Source organism: Nilaparvata lugens, chromosome 3, assembly GCF_014356525.2.
Source record: "Nilaparvata lugens isolate BPH chromosome 3, ASM1435652v1, whole genome shotgun sequence".
Classification (NCBI taxonomy): domain Eukaryota; kingdom Metazoa; phylum Arthropoda; class Insecta; order Hemiptera; family Delphacidae; genus Nilaparvata; species Nilaparvata lugens.
Genome location: NC_052506.1, coordinates 78,636,370 through 78,657,172, shown reverse-complemented (window position 1 = coordinate 78,657,172; position 20,803 = coordinate 78,636,370). Strand labels below are relative to the sequence as shown.

The window sequence follows — 20,803 nt, the reverse complement described above, 5'->3', positions numbered from 1 at the left end:
GTAGAGGAGAGATTTCTTCCAGCTTCCAAAATTTCTCTAACTGATGAGAGACATCATTTGAAGTTAGAAAATTCGACATGACCTTACGGGGAGTGGCCACAGGCGAAGCAGGGAGACACGAACGAGGTGCTGCAATAGGACGAATGGTTTTACAAGAACCAAATATGACCCAACCTAGACTGGTTTTCTGAAGGATGGGAGCGTTTTGAGCTAGATACAATTTTCCAGGCTGAAGAACAGATGCAAATATGCCAGCACCAAATAACAAATCTACAGGCTTAGGCTGATCAAACAATGGATCCGCTAATTTGAGTTCAACGGGAATTGAAATTTTGGAAAGATCGATGTTCACACTAGGAACATTAGATGATATGCTATCAACTACAATACAATTTTCTTCAACCGACCACGAACGATCAGATGAAGACAAGCAAACTGAATGAGAAATAGATGATTTGGTCTTATTCTCACCTACACTATGAATCAAAGTGTCAGAATACAAAGCAGCAAGTGACAATTTTTCAGCCAACCTAGTTGACATCAAATTACAATCAGAGCAAGAATCTAAAAGAGCGGTTGCTTTAATAAATTCCCTACTAGAAGTTTGAACCAAAACTTCGGCAGTAGGTAACAGGGTGACGGTTGATTGCTGTTGCAAACACAGAGACGAAGTGGAGCTCATTGTGACATGAGAGTTCTTCTGAGGCTGTTCTGCATGAGAAACAGCTTGCTTAGCTGTTTCCGCATTCTGAACCATGACGGAATTCAAAACAGCATTCTTACCCTTGGAGGGAGCAAAGGATTGAGAATGAATAACATTTGAAGTTACCTTATCCTTAGAAGTAGGCTGAGTGTCCCGTGATTGAGGATACGACCTGTGAAGAACAGTGTGGTGACTCTTGCCACAAAGTGTACACGATTTGTCCGAACAAACATGATTGGGTGCGAAAGGCTTGAGGCAATTATAACATAACCTTTTGTCACGGACAGCATTCCAACAATCAGTAACCTGTAACTTCAATAATTCATTACAACGATTTGGAAAATGACCAACAGAATTACAAAAACTACAAGGTGACATAGAAGAGGTAGTAACCTGCATCCTAGCTTGAACATTCGATTGATTTTGATTGAACTTCGGCTTGCTATGAGCACCAACCGAGTTGGATGTACTTTGCTGTACATTTCCTTCATGATGGTTAGCTGAGCTTGAAGCAACAGCTTCCATGATTTTGCATTGTGATTCCAAAAAATTCCAAAATTTATCAATGGTGGGAATGTCGTGTATACCAACACTCTTTTCCCATTCTCGAACAGTAGCAGTATCCAACTGCAACAACATTTTGTGCATGTACAATAAGTCCTTGATTTGGACTCCAAGTTGAAGCGCTTCGAGCGCGGTAATGTGGGACTTGCAAAAGTCAATGAATGCCTGTAATGATTGCGGACAGTTACGCTTTATGGTAGGCGGAGATTCAATTGCCGTGACGTGCCTGGCAGCAATTAATCTCTTGTTGTCATACCTCTCCCTTAAGAGGTTCCATGCAAGCTGAAAACCATTTTCGTCAGCTTCAATGTGTTCCACTCTAGCAAGAGCTTCACCACTGAGTGATTGACGAAGATAGAAAAATTTCAATGAGTCATTGATATTATCTTGATTACCAATAATATTAGTAAAAGCACTTGAGAATGCTTGCCATTTTGAAAGCTCCCCATTGAAGCGTGGAAGTGGAATCTGAGGCAACTGAAAATTTGCTAAATGTGAGTTTTGAGATATTGGCCGCTGGGAAGCACCAGCAGTGGCCTCATTGTTGCGTTGTCTGCTTTCAAAAGCAGTTAATGCAGCGTTTGCCTTAGAGGTAATAGAGATAAACTTATTAAGTATCTCAAAATGAGTTGAAGTGTCTTGTGCTTGCAACTCTGAATTCCATAGTTGTTCATGAATCTTATTATACTTAATTCTAAGTGAACCTAGTTCGTTTTCGACAGTCAACAATTGATAATAAGTGGCTTCAGTGTCCACAACATAATCGCTATAGCTGGTTATGAACCAATCTATTTTGTGGTGTAAATTGTCTCTTGCATTGGAAAGAGCAGAAGGCTCAGGAAGTGAATCTTCCTCATGATCGGACATGCTTAAAGACCAACAGAAAAACCTGAGTGAATGAAATGATGCTGCACTGTAGCAATGCGATTGCTGCACCAATAAGCAACTTTGGGCGCTGGTCCAGTACGCAGAGAGGCACGCCTGTGCGTTTGAGGCAAGTTGTATCAAGCTTGCTGTGCGGCGAGTCAAGTAGCGAGCTCGCAAGGCGGTGTAGTTTGCCGTGTGTTGTTTTCTCAATGCACAATAGCCGTCTGTGACCAGTTCAGTGCGGTTCAGTCTCTCAGGGTACAAGATAGTTGATAGCTGGTGCATACACGTCACAGCGTGCTTTGAGTTGCAGCCAGTACTGAAAATTTGAAACAAGTGTGTGAATGCTTAATATTAAACAATATAAACATACAAAGGTACAATGAAATAAAATATACTCTAGAGTGGGACCTAATCATTGGCGTCAAGCTAGACTATTAGGCACACGGTCACTGGAACCCTAAGGTTCAATGGACCAGGAAATGGGTAATAAAAATTAACAATTATCCTAGGTAACACTAGATCAAAAAAATCCGGCCCGGAGGACCAATTTTTATGACAGAATCCAAGGGCAGGGCAGTGGACTGTGAATGATAGTTGATATAAATACCTACAAATAAATCTTTGAATTCTGTGCATAAAAATACTGATAGCTTGAAGTGTGGTAAGTACGCCAATAAAAGACTAAATGAATCAACAATATAAGATTTAATAATAATAGGCAGATGGCCACATACAAAAAACATTGAGTCAAATATCTTGGGATCAATAAAATAATAATAGGCAGATGGCCACATACAAAAACAATTGTAAGTAGGTTAAGTCAAATATCTTGGGATCAATAAAATAATAATAGGCAGATGGCCACATACAAAAACAATTGTAAGTAGATTAAGTTAAATATCTTGGGAAAATTACAACATGTGAAAAAACATTAGAGAAATACAAAATTTAAATGAAATTAGGTCAATGACATTAATGACCATTGAAGCCTGACAATAATCGAAAAGGTAGTATTAATGATACCTGAAATAAATATAAATTGAGTGCTATAATGAAAGTTATTGCTGTAAGGTTCAATATTAATGATTAATAAATGACAATAAGCTGTAAATAGTGCACAACGAGTAGAATACATAAAAATATATGCGGCATAGGCCTTCAGTGATTTGAATGTCAAGATAGACTTCGACCAAACAATTAATAGGCATCACTGGCCTTAAAATATCACTTAAGAGCTAAGGGTAGCTAATAAATACAATGTGAAGATTATCCAGGTTAAATATAGGCGACATGGGCCTTCAATGAATTGAGTGTCAAGACAGACATCAATTAGAACGATTAATAGGCGACAGTGGCCTCAGAAAATCACTTGTAAAGCCAAGGGTAGCTGTCAAATCCAATGAAATAGTAGGCGTCGGTGGCCTTAGTGAATCATGTCAAGAAAGACATCAGTAGAACGATAAGTATGTGTCAGTGGCCTCAGAAAATCACTTGTAAAGCCAAGGGTAGCTGTCAAATCCAATGAATTAATAGGCGTCGGTGGCCTTAGTGAATTGAATGTCAAGATAGACATTAATAAAATAATAAGTAGGTGTCAGTGGCCTCAGAAAATCACTTGTAAAGCCAAGGGTAGCTGTCAAATCCAATGAATTAATAGGCGTCGGTGGCCTCAGTGAATTGAATGTCAAGATAGACATCAATAAAACAATTATGATACATACGTAAATGAAAATTGAATAGAACGATTTACATAACCTGAATAAAATTTTGAAGAGGAGATGCAGCCAGGCAGACAGGCAATGACTCCGCAATACCCACAGGAACAGGACATCAGCAAGCGATGATGTGATCTGGCCATGCGATGACAAGAATGGAACCGTCTACCACAGCAGGTGAATCCCCCAGTGGAAATGTAGGCAGGAGCAAGTAGAATTCCAAACGAATAATCCGATCTTCAAGTTGTGGAATTTTTGGATTGATTTCCAAACGGTAGAGATGATGAACTTGAAAGTTTGAGTTTCACGAGGTGAAGCCAATTGTAGAAGAATGGCAATTGAAGCCTACACGAGGTTGTAATTTTTGACAAAGTTTATCAGAGCAATATGCGAAGCAATCGATGAATAATTGAATCACAATTGAAGAATAGAATAAATGAATTAATTTGTAGAATAATTCACACTTTAAAAACGTTCTGTAGATCAAATAAATAGCGATGAACGCTCACACGAGGTTGCAATTTTTGACAAAGTTTATCAAAAGTTTAACAGAGTAAATGAGTGAAGAAATCGATGAATAATTGAATCACAATTGAAGAATAGAACAAACGAATTAATTTGAAGAATAATTCACACTTTAAAAACGTTTCGTAGGTCCGATGAATTCAGATGAAAAGTTTAGACCGGGCGCAGGATGCACACCCGACTCTCCTCCATTGAAAGACAAACAGCAAAAACTAAAGGCGCTAGTAACAAAAAGGGGAAGGCGGAAATGTAGTCACGTATGTGAAACGTCTACAAACGTTTGGTGAAAAAGTGGCAAATATCTAGAAAGTAAGATGCCTAAAGACAAGATTAAATTCCAAAAAAATCGAATAGTAAAAATATTAAAATTGCAACGGCAAATAATCCGATGAAAAAGTACGAATAGAAGTATAGAAAACCAACTTGACTAAAGTAGTGTCTTAGAACCGACTGTGACGTCACTGGTCAGCGCAACAGACAAAATGACGACATTAAGTCTACGTAGTAGCGGAACGAGTAACAAGTGGAACCGTTCCAATAAATGCTTTGTCAGATTTTACAGCTACAAAAGCGAATCAGCTGATGAAAAATTTTTAAAATACGTGAGCATTTGCTCCAGAGTTCAGGAGCATTAGGTAAAGCTCATTCATATGAAAATGAGCAAATGCTTTTGCTTCTACCTTCTGCTCATGAGCAAAACCTTATGCTCCATGCTCTTGCTCATGAGCATTTGCTCTGGTTTTATTCATATGGGCCATTGTCCATGTTTTAAATTGTTCTTTTCAAGTTGTGGGGGAAGAATGTCTTCACAAGGTGGTGTGCTTGAGCGGGCAATACCAATCGTTAAGGACCGACTCCAAGAATGCGTCGCTCGAAAATATTTGATAGATGGATGAAAAACTAGCCTAACTCAACTAATTTTTTGTTGACAAACATTCAATGCTACTACACGTTTTGGACTTTATTTAGATTCGATACCTTTAAAACTGACAGTTTGACAATTATTTTAAAACCACCCGATCCTTCTGCGCCACTCTGTATGATTATAGACAAATCACTACTAGTAGTTCTGTGAACAGTAGACCTCGCGCAGTTATAAACCACAGCCTCATCTAAAGCTGCATACACATATACGCGCCTCCAACCCGCACCGAGCAAGCTCCGCCCTCGTTCCTCCATCGCTCCACAGTCGCTCCGCCTCCGCTCTGCAGTCGCACCCATCATGAACGTTACGGAAGATGTTAGCTCTTCTCGCGTTCCCCGGTCGAACCATTCTTGCTCCCCGGTCGATCATCAATCGCTCTGCTGGAGTGACGTCCGTTTGCGGAGCAGAGCGAAAGTCTGTACGCACCTTTATACTGTCCATGTAAATCTTGTCTGTATGACGTGTTGGCGAGATATCGTTGTGAAAACGGCTAATGGGTTTTCGGGTTGGTGTATCAAAAAATGCTAACATAAAAAGCCAATTCCCTTCAAATTATACTTGCAATAGGTCAGCCCGACTTGAAAGCAGAGAAAGGTCGAGAGAAAATACTATGTTTACTCTCAGTTACTCATTGCATGCAATGAATAGTCCACACGACAGCTGATTCTTGACTAAGTTTCATCATAGAGAAACGATAGCATAAGTAGATATCCCATGGTATAGGGCGTTTATGTCGCAACTTTTACTGTTAAATCTCAAGCCGATAGTTCACGTAGTTCTTTCCTATGCAGCTGTGTGAGGCTGGTAGTCTTTCAAATTGTGCCATTCATACACTCTCACCCCAACAAAACAGTAAAAATTGACAATAATCAATAGTAATCGGCTTGACATAACAGTGAAAGTTGCGACATAAATTCCCTATACCATGGGATATCTACTTACGCTATTGTTTCTCTATGGTTTCATTGAGATATTAATTGCATGCAATTAATAATCCACTCGACAGCTGATTTATGATGAATAATATTCTGTAGTCTGATTTTACGGTAATATTGGCGTTTGAAGGAGACTCATTCTCCTTTTGTAGTATTCTTAAAATGTAAAATTTCAAAAAAATCTTATATATATATATATATATATATATATATATATATATATATATATATATATATATATACGTCGACGCGATATTCAAAAAGGAACATGCCTGTCAAATTTCATCAAAATCTATTGCCGCGTTTCGCTGTAAATGCGGAACATAAATATAAGCATATAAACTTAAAATATTAAGGGCTACTTTCTTGTATTTATAAAATATAATTATAGTAATCTTTGAAATTAATAAAATAATAGAATAAGAATATAAATTATAACTACTAGTTTCGATGATTACACCATCGTCACGTTTCAAAAAAGCCTGCTGTTCTATTTATTTTCACTTTCCTTGCCCTATTACCATAGGTAAGGGGAGTATTGCTTTCCGAAAGAAATTACGGTACCCCAATTTCTAAATTTCTATACGTTTCAAGGTCCCCTGAATCCAAAAAAGTGTTTTTTGGGTATTGGTCTGTATGTGTGTGTATGAGTGCGTCTGTGTACACGATATCTCGTCTCCCAATTCACGGAATGACTTGAAATTCGGAACTTAAGGTCCTTACAACATAAGGATCCGACACGAACAATTTCGATCAAATGCAATTCAAGATGGCGGCTAAAATGGAGAAAATGATGTAAAAAACAGGGTTTTTCGCGGTTTTCTCGAAAACGGCTCAAACGATTTTGATCAAATTCATACCTGAAAAAGTCATTGATAAGCTCTATCGACTGCCACAAGTCCCATATCTGTAAAAATTTCAGGAGCACCGCCCCATTTATGCAAAGTTTGATTTTAGATTCCCAATTATCACGCTTCAGATACAATTTAAACAAAAAAAAATTCAGTGGAAAAGATTCAGCATGAATATTTCTACAATTTATGTTCAGTAACATTTTCACCTAAAATTGAAAATAAGCTCGAAATGCCAGAAAATAAGATAATTTTATTGCAAACTGTTGATTCTATTAATAATTCACTATGAACAGATAGCAGACCTCGTATGTCTCAAGCGCTATTGTCACCAGCGCATGTCACCATCTGGCTCAGATCTTTGTTTATAAGTAGACTCTAGATGCGCGTGAACACTAGCATCAGGTGATCAATTTCCATAACGGCAAGGAAAGTTGTGTGAGTGCGCCACACCAGATTTTCATTTTTTATAACCTGACAATGGTGTAATCACCGAAACTAGTAGTTATAATTTGTATTCTTATTCTATAATTTCATTAATTTCAAAGGGTACTATAATTATAATTCATAAACATAAAGAGAAATGCAAAACCATCGACTTGAATCTTAGACCTCACTTCGCTTGGTCAATTATAACTCAGTACTCATTTGAGATAGAGAGTTCCGGATAATCTCATTTTATAATTATTTAAATAATTAGCTTATTCTTTTTAACGATTTTATCAAATGATAGCTTATTCAAGAGTGCTCTCTATTAAAGCTGTCGTGTTGTGAGAATTTTTATATAAAATAGTCCACAATTCAATTTTTGTGTTATACTTTCAGTCAGCGACGAGGCTCATGAGCGAGTTTCAAAGAAAGATTTGTTGATTGGAAAGCGTAAAGATAAAAAGGATTCGAAAAAAGACCGGGGATATGCCACTCTGGAAGGTGAGAGCTCTCCCGAAGAAGACACCGCTGATATCAGGTATGTCGCTTTTCAAACATTTTTATAAACACCTCCATATAATCACAATCACATATAGTGAGGTCCAGAAGTGTAGTGAAGGCTCCAGACTCTGGGAGGTTCATGGTTTGATCGAGTCACCTGAACTCTCGGTCCCTAAAAGGTGCGTACAGATATACGCGCCGCGAACATGAGCAATTCACTTTTAATCAGCTGACTATATCTGTATTTTTATAGAAACGGTGAGATACAGATATAAAAAGCTTGGCATTAGCTGATTAAAAGTGGATTGCTCATGTTTGCGGCGCGTATATCTGTACGCACCTTAATGTAAAGGGTTGTGTGGCAGAGAAGACACCTAGAGTCCTAACTCCGCACTTAATAAAGACCTTAATTGAATCCAAAGCAATTCTCCATAGTGAGGTCCACTTTAAAATGGCAGTGAAGAAAGATAACAGAATAACGTTGCCGATCCTCTGTCTTGTCAATGCCTTCTATTGACGGTAGCTGATACAGGTTTATCCTATACTATTAAACGAGCAATTTCTGTTTATATGTTTAGATGTTTATATGTAAATACGGCTCTTAACGATTCTCACGAAATTCAGAACATAATAGGTGTATAATATAAAAATTCGATTGCACTAGGTCTCATCCCTGAGAAAACTCGCTAAAGGACATTAAAAGGATAATTATTATGTACATCTTTGGAAAAACAGCTGATGATAATTATTTCGTCGTCTGTTGATGATGAAAGTGAGTGAGCGAGTTCATGTGTGTGGGACTGTGTCAAAATTATGACTCAGCTGTTGAACTTTTGTAATCATTCAATCAGGTACTTAGTGCCAGTTGTAAAAAAACCTGGTTATTTGACCCGGGTAAAATTAATTCTGATTAATTCCAGTAGAAACATTTTTTTGAAATGATCTTCTCTGATTTGGTTCACGTGAAATTAATCAGGATTAAAATTTAACCGGTTTTTGTGCAACCAGGCCTTTGGGAGGGAAATTTTGCATTCCTCTGGTAATCAATCTCAATTCACTGTGATCAGATAGAAAATTTCTGTATGATCTATGAATATTATTATAATTTCTTCTTTCGTAATAAATAATTTTTTATGCTTTTGTACTCCAGAGCGAAGCTCGGACCCCGATATTTGATGTAATATTAACGGTTCATTCTCGTTTCAAAATTAATAATCAATTATATTTTATTGAGCAAGAAATTATATTTCTCAATCATTTCATAATTAATTTTTATAATTAATATGAAATATTTTGTTAGTTAGTTATCAATTCTACATAGTTGAAAGATGATCTGACAACAGAGCAAAGTGAGAAAGAGATAGCGCTATCCGCTTTGTTGAATGATAGACAAGGATAGTAATACCATCACTAATCAAACACTGCCATTATAACGTGGACCTCACTATAGATATGGTCACCCCGTCATTCGGAGGAGACGATACCCGTCGTTCCCGATTACCTAAAAAGTAGTTGTCATCTCTCATCATCCCTCTCACTCATTACCCACGCACACGCCTCAGAGCTTATCTGGGCATCACCCAGTATTAATATAATTTTTTAAATAATTGCAATATTTCTAAAGTTTTTAATTTATTGTGATTCATTTAGAGTATAAAATCAACCTTCAAAATTCAAAATTTAAAATCATCATTTCTGGACCGAAAATCAAGTGACGAAGCAGTGTGTGACTATATAACCTTATCTTTTGGACAACATTAACATTTTATCAACATTTTTGGAGAGAAATAGTACAGGCTTAGCCTATTTTTTCCTCCAATGTCATAATTGTATTATGATTATAGTATTTTATACAATAAATAAATAAAATAAAATAAAAAAAATAAATTATTAACTTCCAAATAACGATAACCTCTCCTTGAAGAATTTGTTCCTTATCCTTAAGAATCGCTTATTGTGACTTGATAATTTTTCTTTTTTTTCTATTGGTCAATACTATAGCCATCTAGTCCAAAGACTAATGAGCTTATTCTTTTATCCTAGAATACTACTTGAAGAGAAACAGTGAATTTCTCATTAGGAACTCTTACTGCTAGTGTTTAATCAATATGTAGTGCACTATAGAAGCTAGATTCACTCAATCACTGCTCTGCTCTTTCACTGGACACTACTTGAACAAGCACTACACTAGTTCAAACGGTTTCCTCCTTTTGAGCCTTCGCACCAACCCTCCATTGTCTAGCAGCTGGATCGCCCTTGTGCCTCTCCGCATGCCTCTAGACACCAGGTCAACGTGCAGGTCTCTATGAAGATTGCTGTTCCTGACATACCAAGGAGCATCCACAATGTTCCTTAGCACTTTGTTTTGAAAACGTTGTATGACATTGATGTTGCTGTCTATACACCCCAAAGTTGTATACCATACGTCAATACTGGCTTTAATATCTGTTTGTACAGAAGTACTTTGTTTCGGATTGAAAGGATGGAGTTTCATCCGATCAGCCAATACAGCTTCTTATATTTGATTCCAAGCTCCTCTCTCTTCCTCTTGATATGGGCCTTCCAGCGAAGCTTTGCGTCCAAGGTCATACCTAGATACTTGGCATCATTAGCATATGGTTCAACTTGGTTGTTGATAGTTATTGGTATGGGCAGGTCCTTCTTATTGGTGAAATTGATGAAAATCGACTTTGCTTCATTCAATTTCATTCTCAAACTGCTGACTCACTACTTCTACACTACACTATTACTACTCCACTATACGTCCATTCTCTACGAGTTCTAACGCAATACTGTGACTTAATAATAATAATTTTATTATTAATATTATCATTATTGTGACGCATGCATATAAAACACGGCGTAGAGAACTCATCTATCCGAGGATAAACAGTATTTGCAAGAGGAGGGACTATTTCCAATTTCTAGACTTTTGTTACTTTGTCTTATCGTTTGTCAGTATTGAGATGTGACCTGGTTTCCGTAATTTTATTTATTCTAGTGATTTGAATAAGCTCTTTTTCTTTCTATTGACAAGTTTGCTGACCTAGTTGTTCAAACTCACTGCCGGCGCACAAGTTTTCTTTGCCGGTAGTGCCATTTTGTAAGTTAGGTTAGGTTATCAATCTGTATTATTTTATGCCAAATAAATGAATTTGAATTCATGATTATATTTATTATCATGGAACTTCAATACTGTAGTGAGTCCCCCGGACTGGAGAACTCGTGCATTAACTGTTATACTAATTTTGAAATCTGCAACTTTCAATTATATGTGAATCATTAGAATTGTATATTTTCCTGATTTTAAAGTTTTGTTTAGTATAGTTTAGTTATGATTGTATAGTATTTAAAAAAAAATTTAAGACAGATTAAATCACGTGTCAGTACATAAAGGACAGACAGTCTGTGTGATAACTCCCAAATCAGCAGTCCTGGATGATGAGTCACTAAGATTTTTACTTTTTGTGTAGTTGAGAAGTTGATATTGTGGTAATTATTCATATTAAATAAAAATACCAAGAAATTGTCAAAAAACACAGATTTATTGATACTTAGGAAGACGAGGTTAAACTATCAGTTTAAAGATAAAACTATCAGTTTATAGTTTATCAGAGATTGACAATGGTGTACCATCCGAAACCGGTCTTTATAAGTATCAATAAATCTGTGGTTTTTGACAATTTCTTAGTATTTTTATTTAATCAATACAATTTTTTTTCTTATGCACTTTCGATGTTATTCTGTCACATCCTCATACAGGATGAAGGAGTGAATCAATTTCGTATGGCTGTAAACTATATAAACTTTCAAAGAATATTCATTGAAAATTTTAATCTGATGGAATCAATCGAAAGTAATATTTAAACAAACGACGACCACAAACGGATGACGTCTCGAGGCTCTTTATTCAATTTATTGATTCATACAATAAGTACATCATCAAAATGATAGGGAGAGAAAAAATAAGGTAACCTTGTGCTATCTCTCTTCCAAATTTAGATAAGGTTACACATAGTCCGAAATAGGTTAAGTCTTGTAGTTGTTCACTTCATAAAATTTTCAGTCCTTAATTATATTCGCAAAGTAGATTCTTGAATTTAGATGCTTCAAAACCAAACATAGAATAAATATTTCACATTATTATCAGCTCTAGTCATCTATAATATAAAAAAGGAAAGAATTATTGGCTTATATACAAACAAGTACGAGATAGAAAATTCACGAATGACGCACCATAACGTTTGAACTACTGGACTGATAACTTGTAAAAGAAAATTCACGAATGACGCACCATAACGTTTGAACTACTGGACTGATAACTTGAAATTTTGCATTTAGATTCTCAATTTACCGACAATGGTTATATGCCTGTTTTATTTTTTTTTTAATTTCAGTACCTCAAGTTTTCAGTTTGTCAAGATTTTTATTAGACCCTTGCGGAGCACGGGTTACCCGCTAGTCAGTAATAACTCATTATTAAATGAAAAAGACTAAGAAATTGTCAAAGAACCACACATTTATTGATACTTAGAAAGACCGGTTTCGGTTATTACACCGTTGTCAATCTCTGATAAACCTCTCTGAGTTCTAAGTATCAATAAATCTGTGTTTTTTGACATTTTCTTAGTATTTTCATTTAATATGAATAATTACCACAATATCAACTACACTACTACTTCTCAACTACACAAAAAGAGTAATAACTCACTTCACTCGTTCAATTATCTGCCGCCGTTATGATTTGTTTTTGTCATAATGTTGATTATAAATATGATTTTCATATTGGTTGTCCACTTTTCAATCCACAGGAGTCCATCAAAAGCTAAAAAGTCGAAGCCGTTCAAGTTCCCATCCAAGAAAGAGAAAAGAGAGAAGTCTAGAGAGAAGGACAGCAAAGAAAAAGATAGCGATAAGGATAAGGATAAAAAGAAGGATAGCGACAAGGAGAAAGATAAGAAGAAAGAGTTGAAATCGAAATTGAAGCTGAAGGAACGGAAAAAGTTGAAACACGGAGAAGAAAGTCTGGATATAGCTGGTGAGTTTTCGTTCCATTCATTATTACTATAATCAAATCTGATAAGATTAAATAATTAAAATCCTTCCAGGATTATAAAGCATGACTTTCAATGCATCTTGTATAAAGTACTATAGTGAGGTCCACGTTATAATGACAGTATTTGATCAACTTTGATTTTGCTATCCTTGTCTACCATTCGACAAAGCCGGTGGTACTATACTTTTCTAGGTCCACAACGATGACAATTATGTTTTTGTTAGTGTAAAAATATAACTAATTAATGCAGAGAATCGGCATCGCTATTCTTCTATCTTTATCCACTGCCATTATAAGGTGGACCACACTAACCCGTGCTCTGAAAGTGTCTATTTAAAGTGCAAATAGATTTAGATTTATAGTTCCGTGCTGATATTGAAAGTAGTATCAACTGTGATAATTTACAATGAAAAAACTATACGATTATAGTCTGTGTAAAATAAGTTGAGACTTGGCCGAAGAAATCCGAAGAAATTACAGGGTTGCCAAATCGTGTAAAATTGCAAATTTCTCAAATTTCCAATTCAACGTCAGTATTGGATGTAGAATATCATCCCCGATATCCTAGTAGTGCTAAAAAAGTTTCAGGGTCAAAGGATTAAAAGGAAATTTCATCGCGAACATTTGTTTTTCTTTTGAATATCACTTCTCTCAGAATCATGGGGCGTCGTAATGCGTAATAATTTTATATCAAATTAACGGGGAGAATGTCTCCATTCTGAAGGTGTTTGGATCATTTTTATCCGACCCATAGTTATTTTTTAATGTTCGTCAATGTCGATACATTTCTAGCAGAAAACATGAAATTTTCGACAAGCTGGAAACTTTTTTGTTTCGAAAGGTAAGTAGGTGGTGAAAGCGAGAAAGTTTCTCAGAAATAATTGAAATTATTTTTCTAATTGTCAAAAGTAGTCTTCAAGCACGTACCTATTTCGTATCCCTTACGTTTAGAAGCGCCTATATTCCTTTTTATAGATATAGAGGAAAAATAAGAGGGTAGAAGATAAAACAGTTGAATACACTATTTTATCTATGACCACTCTCTACCAAAATGTAACAAACTGGAAGCATGACGAATTGAAAATTTGACGTACCAAAGTCTTGAAGAACTGAAAATAGGCCTATAACCATTCTCGGTAAATTAAGAACCCATCTATATAATAAGAGAGAGTAAGGTTGTGTTTGTTCGTGTGTTCGTTTGTTCGCATCAGAACATGTCAACTTGTGGATTGCATACCGGAAAAACGGGAATGATTTAGATCTCCAAATTTTGCACATAGATTCTAAAAATATCAATCTCGTGCACCTGGAAGCCCAAATTTCAATTTTCCTTCTAGATTTTCAAATCAAATCAAATCAAATTTATTCTCACAATTTACAAATAATACAGTACAGTTACAGTACATTTATATATACCCTTACGTTATGAGAGACTCACATGTAGGCAAAAGCCTGTGTTTGTGAGGGCCTGGCGTAATTCGCTGAATTCAAAATCGATAAACTAAATTATGAAAAATTGATATTATATTAAACTAAGTTGAGAAAAATACAGATTGAAAAAAAAAAGATATGAGTAAATGTTGATATTATAGGCAGAAAAACAAATAATTGGCTGCAGAAACAGCCAGTTATAATTAATGACTAAAAGTTAGTAAAACTAAAAGGTAGATACACTATAGCAATGCAATTAAATACTAAGTTATAAAGAATTTTCCAAACTTAGAATGAAAGATGGTGATGACGATGGACAATCCAATCAAGAACATGTAATACTATAACAGTGGACTACACTGGCTACAAAAAAAAAATAATAATAAGCACTATGGGACTTGGATTTCGAAGGACCACAGACAAGATCACCAAGTTCCACATTCCCTACCTATATACAGAGAGCAGCACGCGTTCAGACTCCTCCTGGTCACTTACAATTAACCACCTCTCAACAAGTCGCTTATACTGGCCTGATCTGTAATTTTGAAAAGTTTTAAGATAGTCAGGTATGTTTCTAAGTATTATGTGTGACAGGTACTGAATATTAGTTGTTGAATATGTTTTATTTAATCTTGGAGTCTGTATATTGTTTATATGTGATGCTCTGGTGGGGTATCTATGATCTATTGTATTGTTGAAAATTTCGTTATGGTGAGAGTGCATGTAAATCAAGGCAGATCTCACAAATAGCTGCCTTACATTAAACACTTTAAAGTCCTCATATAATTCCTTAGTGGAACATCTGGGACCTCTCTGCAATGCGACCCTCAAGATAGAATTTTGAGAAACTTTTAAAGGCTCAAGAACAGTTTTATAGCATCCCCCCACGCAATTATTCCCCACTGTAACATTGATTGTACATATGCAAAATATACATTCCTAAGCTCCTGTACATTAAGTATATTCTTAAGCCCATGAAACAGAAATATTGCTTTACGAATTTTGCTTTTAATGTATGAAATGTGAGAGGACCAATTCATTCTGTCATCAAATATTACCCCAAGATATTTATATGTGCCTACTTTTTCAATAGATGGACAGATGCAAAAACCCCCCTGTTGAATATTGCAACTATGTAATACAATACTATTTGAGCCATCATCTGTCCTATTCCTCAATTTTAAGTCCATAAACTTTGTTTTATTAACATTAAGGGTCATTATATTTTTATCGAACCAATCTTTTAGTTTCTCAAGGTCACTACGAGCCTTATTGTAAACCTCTTCAACATTTCTACCCAACAGCAACAATGCAGTATCGTCAGCAAACATATACAGGCTACCTTGTAATCTTACTCTCGACAGATCATTTATGTACAACAAAAATAGGAGAGGCCCCAATGTGCTTCCTTGAACTACTCCATACCTGATTGTTTCCAGGCTACTATCCACATCATCAATTTGGATAAACTGTTTCCTATTGCTCAGGTATGACTTGAACCAATCATGAGACTCACCGCAAATTCCATATGAATACAACTTCCTAAGCAATATTGTCCTATCATCCGTGTCAAATGCCTTAGCAAGGTCCATGAAAATTAGTAAGCTTCGCTGGTTACATTCAAAGTTCATATTGATCTCCTCATTCAACCTAAAAAAGGCATCCGACACATTCCTATCCGTTCTAAACCCAAACTGTCTATCTGACAAAATTGCCTCCTCCATTAAGAATTTGGTAAGCTGGTTTTTGACTATTTTTTCCAATATTTTTGAAAATACACTGAGCAAAGAGATTGGTCTGAAGTTGCCCAATTCAGATTTATTACCTCCCTTGTATAGTGGGAAAACCTTAGCCACTTTAAAAACATCAGGAAAAACACCAGTACTAAGACTTAAATTGAAAATGTGTCTCAAGGGAACAATGAATAGACTAATATTATTCTTCAGGAAATTTGCTGATATATTATCATGTCCTGGAGCTGATCCACCCCTCAGTTCATTTGCAATCTGTGTTATATCGTCATCGGTTACAGGCTGTAGGATGAATTGAGAATTACATACATAGTTCTGATCAAAATCATCTATTGGATCGCCTATTCTTTCTCTGATTTTATCTGCCAGAACACCTCCAATTGAAGAAAAATATTTATTAAATTTATCAGCAACTGCCTCTCTTATGTCTGTTGTTCCGCTAATATCTAAATCATTCGAGAAACCTTCAAAAGGAAATGAATCTTTTGTATTTATCCTGCCTGCTATTTCATTAACTGTTTGCCAGAAAAATTTCGGATCATTCTTACTTTCATTTATCCTACTTCGGTAATAATCTTTTTTGGCTGTCCTTATCAAAGTATGTAACTCATTTCTAAAGTCCTTAAATTTTCTTTGCAATTGAACATCAGTAGGTTGCCTTCTTAACTGTTTTCCTAATTTATCTCTCTCTCTTATCAAACGAACCAAATCTTGAGTTATCCAAGGCTTGAGTCGCTTACTTTTCGCATTAGGCTTTTTCAATATTTTTTTCGAATTATCTATGGCGTTCGCAATGATATCAAGAAAGCTGCTCGCGGACTGATTAACATCATGAACATTAGTTACACTCTCCCAACTTTGCCTTTCCAATTCAGCTATTAAACATTGTTTATTAATGAAAAAATTTACCTTGTCCTGAATTAACTTTGTCTGCTCATTTGTGATAATCTCAATTGCAATTCCGAAATGGTCAGTTATATCAACCCGGAGAATACCGGTATGGATAGGCCTAAAGCCATTACTTGACTGTTTGATAAATATGTGATCAAGACACGTGCTACTACCTGTAATTGTGGATACTCTAGTGGGCTTATCAATGCAGGACATAAATCCAGCATCATACAATGTGTCAAGGTAGAGTTCTGATTTGGCGTCCCTCTGTAATATGTCTATATTTATATCTCCTATAAAAATGATGGACTTAGATGTATTATTCAGTTGAGCAAAATAAAGTTTCAGTTCGTCAATAAATGTATAAACGTATGATTCATGAGTTCTATAGGCCGCGATTATATTATAAGGTTTATTGTGGTATTTAAAATTCAAATCAATTGCTATGACTCCTCCTATTTCTAAATCACGGCCTACCGCCGCAAGAGACTTCTTCGCATAAATAAGAACACCATCATTTCGGTTGACCTTCTTCTGTGTCCTTATCACATCATAACCATCCAAGTTTTGTCCTATATCATCCTCACTTAGCCAAGTTTCTGTTAAAATTATAAGATCGAAACTCTCTTTTAAGCTACTCATTCCTACCATTAAATCATCAAAATTATTGTTGTAGCTTCTAATATTAACATGAAAAATTCTTGGATTGTCATCACCACCTTGAAAAAAATTATTGAAACTAGAGAAACTATCATATTCCTGACAAACAACATTATTAAGATTATCTAGTTCTCTTTCGTTCCTAATCATAAGTATACTACTCCTATCTGTATAATAGATAACAAAACTAATATAACTATATGAATAATGTAAAACTACTTTAAAAAAAATATATGAAATTTAATAAACAACAAGAGAAACAAAACAAAATAGAAGCAACTAAGCTGTGCTGCCCTATGAAATAATACCGTTTACAGCTCATTTAGAAAAGAATTAAACGCTTGTTTACGAGCTCGGTTCAGATGGAATGGAATGCCACTGTAACGATAAGAATATCAGTCATGATTATTTTAGAGCTCACTATTCTCCCTCTAATTCAACAGCTGCTATCAATCTACAGAGATAGAAATGAAATATACAACAATGAGCACCTCTATCTATCATCGACTCAAGCAATAAGTATAACGGTGTATCCTCCCACCTGATTGCCTTCAGTAGTACAGTTTATTATCAGCTGCAGTGAATAAATTATATTCATATTATTATTAGGCTAACATGAATATTGATTGCGAAATTTACAGTACATAAAAGAAAGGATAAGCATGGTACATAACGGACAAAAAATAAAAGAAATTGCTCGACTAGATCTTACAATATACTATAAAGAAAAGGAGATGTGAGTTCATTCGCGTGTTACTATAGTATTTTTACTATTATATATATAAAATGCTGTGTATACGGCATTAAAAAAGCATACCTACAACAAAATAAAAACATTCCACTCCGTAAACTAATGACAAATTTGAAATATGAACTAAATCATCTATAAGACGTCTTTTTCTATTTGTCAGATTCAAACACACTTAGATCTTGTTCGGTTTTTATGGAGACCACCTTGCTAGTTTCGGTCGCTCTCAATTTGATTACCCCTGATCGGTCGACCCACACATAGCGAAGTTTTTTTTGTGTCCTGACTTTCCTTGCCGCCGCAAACAATTTACGACGTCCCGGAGATAATGATTGATCTATGAATATTGGGCTTTTGTCTCCAGGAAACCCAATATTTTGCGCCGCCAAATTACGCTTCTCCTTGCGCTTTTTTAAAAGTTCATCTGCATCCTTCCTCCGCACAAACTTTACAATAATACCCGCCGAACGCTGGTTACCGAATTTTTTCAAGCGATGCGCAACGCTTATTGCATCAGCACTGAAGTTCAATCCCAGCTCCTTACACACGTCCAAGACCAACCCCTCCACGTTCTCACCCCGAGACTCGGGAATACCGAAAATCTCAAGCGTGTTTCGCCGCGAGTATTGCTCCTGGTCATCGACACGAGCATCCAAGTCAATTACCTTATTTTTCAAGAGCTCATTTTCCGTTCGCAGTTGTTGAATGACTTCATTTTGTGTTCTAATAAGATCGTCCTGTGTACGCAAAACATTGCCAAACTCAGTTAACTTATCCTTACACTCCCTCACTGATGCCGAAAGTTCATTGTAAATCCTGTCTTGACCAGCCAGTATGTCGTCTTTGAACTTCGCGAGAATTTTATTCAAAGAATCAACAGTCAGTTCAGAAACAGACAAACTATTCATCACATTATCAGTCACCCTAACTGGAGTTGAAAAATCGCTTGCACGAGCTAAACGAAAATCCTTCTCGCAATCCACACATGACCAAGGTTTTTTACTCAGCAACTGAATCTCAGTAGCTGTTAAATCCACACACTTTCCGTGAAAAAGAGTAGCGCATCTATTACACTCTATTTTATCCTTCTCCGCCCTAACTACTGTTTGCTGGCACTTCCCGCACACCGACATTGTGATAATATATACTTTTAAGATCCCACAAATAGGTATATAATTGAAATTCCTGTATTTACACACAATAAACCGTTGTTTTCGAAATCACTCTTTGGTTATGCAGCACAGTCAGAAGGCTCCTATCTCACTTTCACTGTTTCATCCGTATTTCTAATCGAAACGATAAGAAGCGACTGTTTCGTTCGGCTGCTGCCGCCAGATTGCCAGACTGATTTTCAGAATTAATGTTCAAATTCCATTAATGGTACATACGATTTCATAAAAAAATCACCAAATCATATGGTCGAAATTAGAATGACTGGCTCACTGTACAGTCAGTCGAAAATTTTAATATTGGAATGAGGGGTATTTTGGCAAGCTGAGCGAAAAAATAAGGTCATATGCACATTTTCATATATCTTCAAATTTAATGAAGAATGAGTTTTGTGGGTTGTCAAAACTTCCTCTGAAAGGGAAACTATTCAACTTATTCTATCTTTTAGTAAAATAACAATGATCATCCAACCATCTATTATCTTCTATACTATAATAAAGGAAAGAACTGGCTTAAAAACGTGTAGAGGATAGGTAAATTATGTTTGACGCATCATCACGTCTGAATTACTGGACTGATTTACTTGAAATGCTGCTTATAGATTCTTAATCAACCGAGGATTATTATAGGCCTATTTTCAATTCTTCTAGATTTCATTACGTCAATTTCTAAAATAGACCCTTGCGAAGCACGGGTTACCTGCAAGTATGTAAAATTTCAAGTTGATCAGTTGAGTAGTTCAGACGTGATGATGCGTCGTCAATCGTGTATTTCCTATCCCCTACATCTATAACCCAGTTCTTTTTCATATTGTAGATGAAAATGGTTTACTCTCAATTCAGAATACTCGATAAGTAGGCTAAACTGTTTTTTTTAATTAACCAGTCAATTAGTATATAATATTTATAAAGTAATGCATTATCATTTATGAATAAATGAATGAACTGATTCATTCATTCATTCATTTATTTATACAATAAGTACATTATCAAAATAATAGGGAGAGGTAAAATAAGGTAACCTTGTGCTATTCCTCTCCCAAATTCAGATAAGGTTACACATATTCCGAAATAGGTTA

The 20,803-nt window shown here is 35.7% G+C and overlaps 1 protein-coding gene across 1 annotated transcript in view; it reads left to right on the top strand.

Moving 5' to 3' along the window:
• LOC111060126 (ralA-binding protein 1) overlaps window positions 1–20,803 on the top strand; it is a 73,387-nt gene that overhangs the window by 8,920 nt on the left and 43,664 nt on the right. Inside the window, exons 3-4 of the mRNA XM_039424724.1 lie at window positions 7,914–8,055; window positions 12,830–13,056. Coding sequence (XP_039280658.1) covers window positions 7,914–8,055; window positions 12,830–13,056 — 369 coding nt within the window. The remainder of the gene's footprint in view (window positions 1–7,913; window positions 8,056–12,829; window positions 13,057–20,803) is intronic.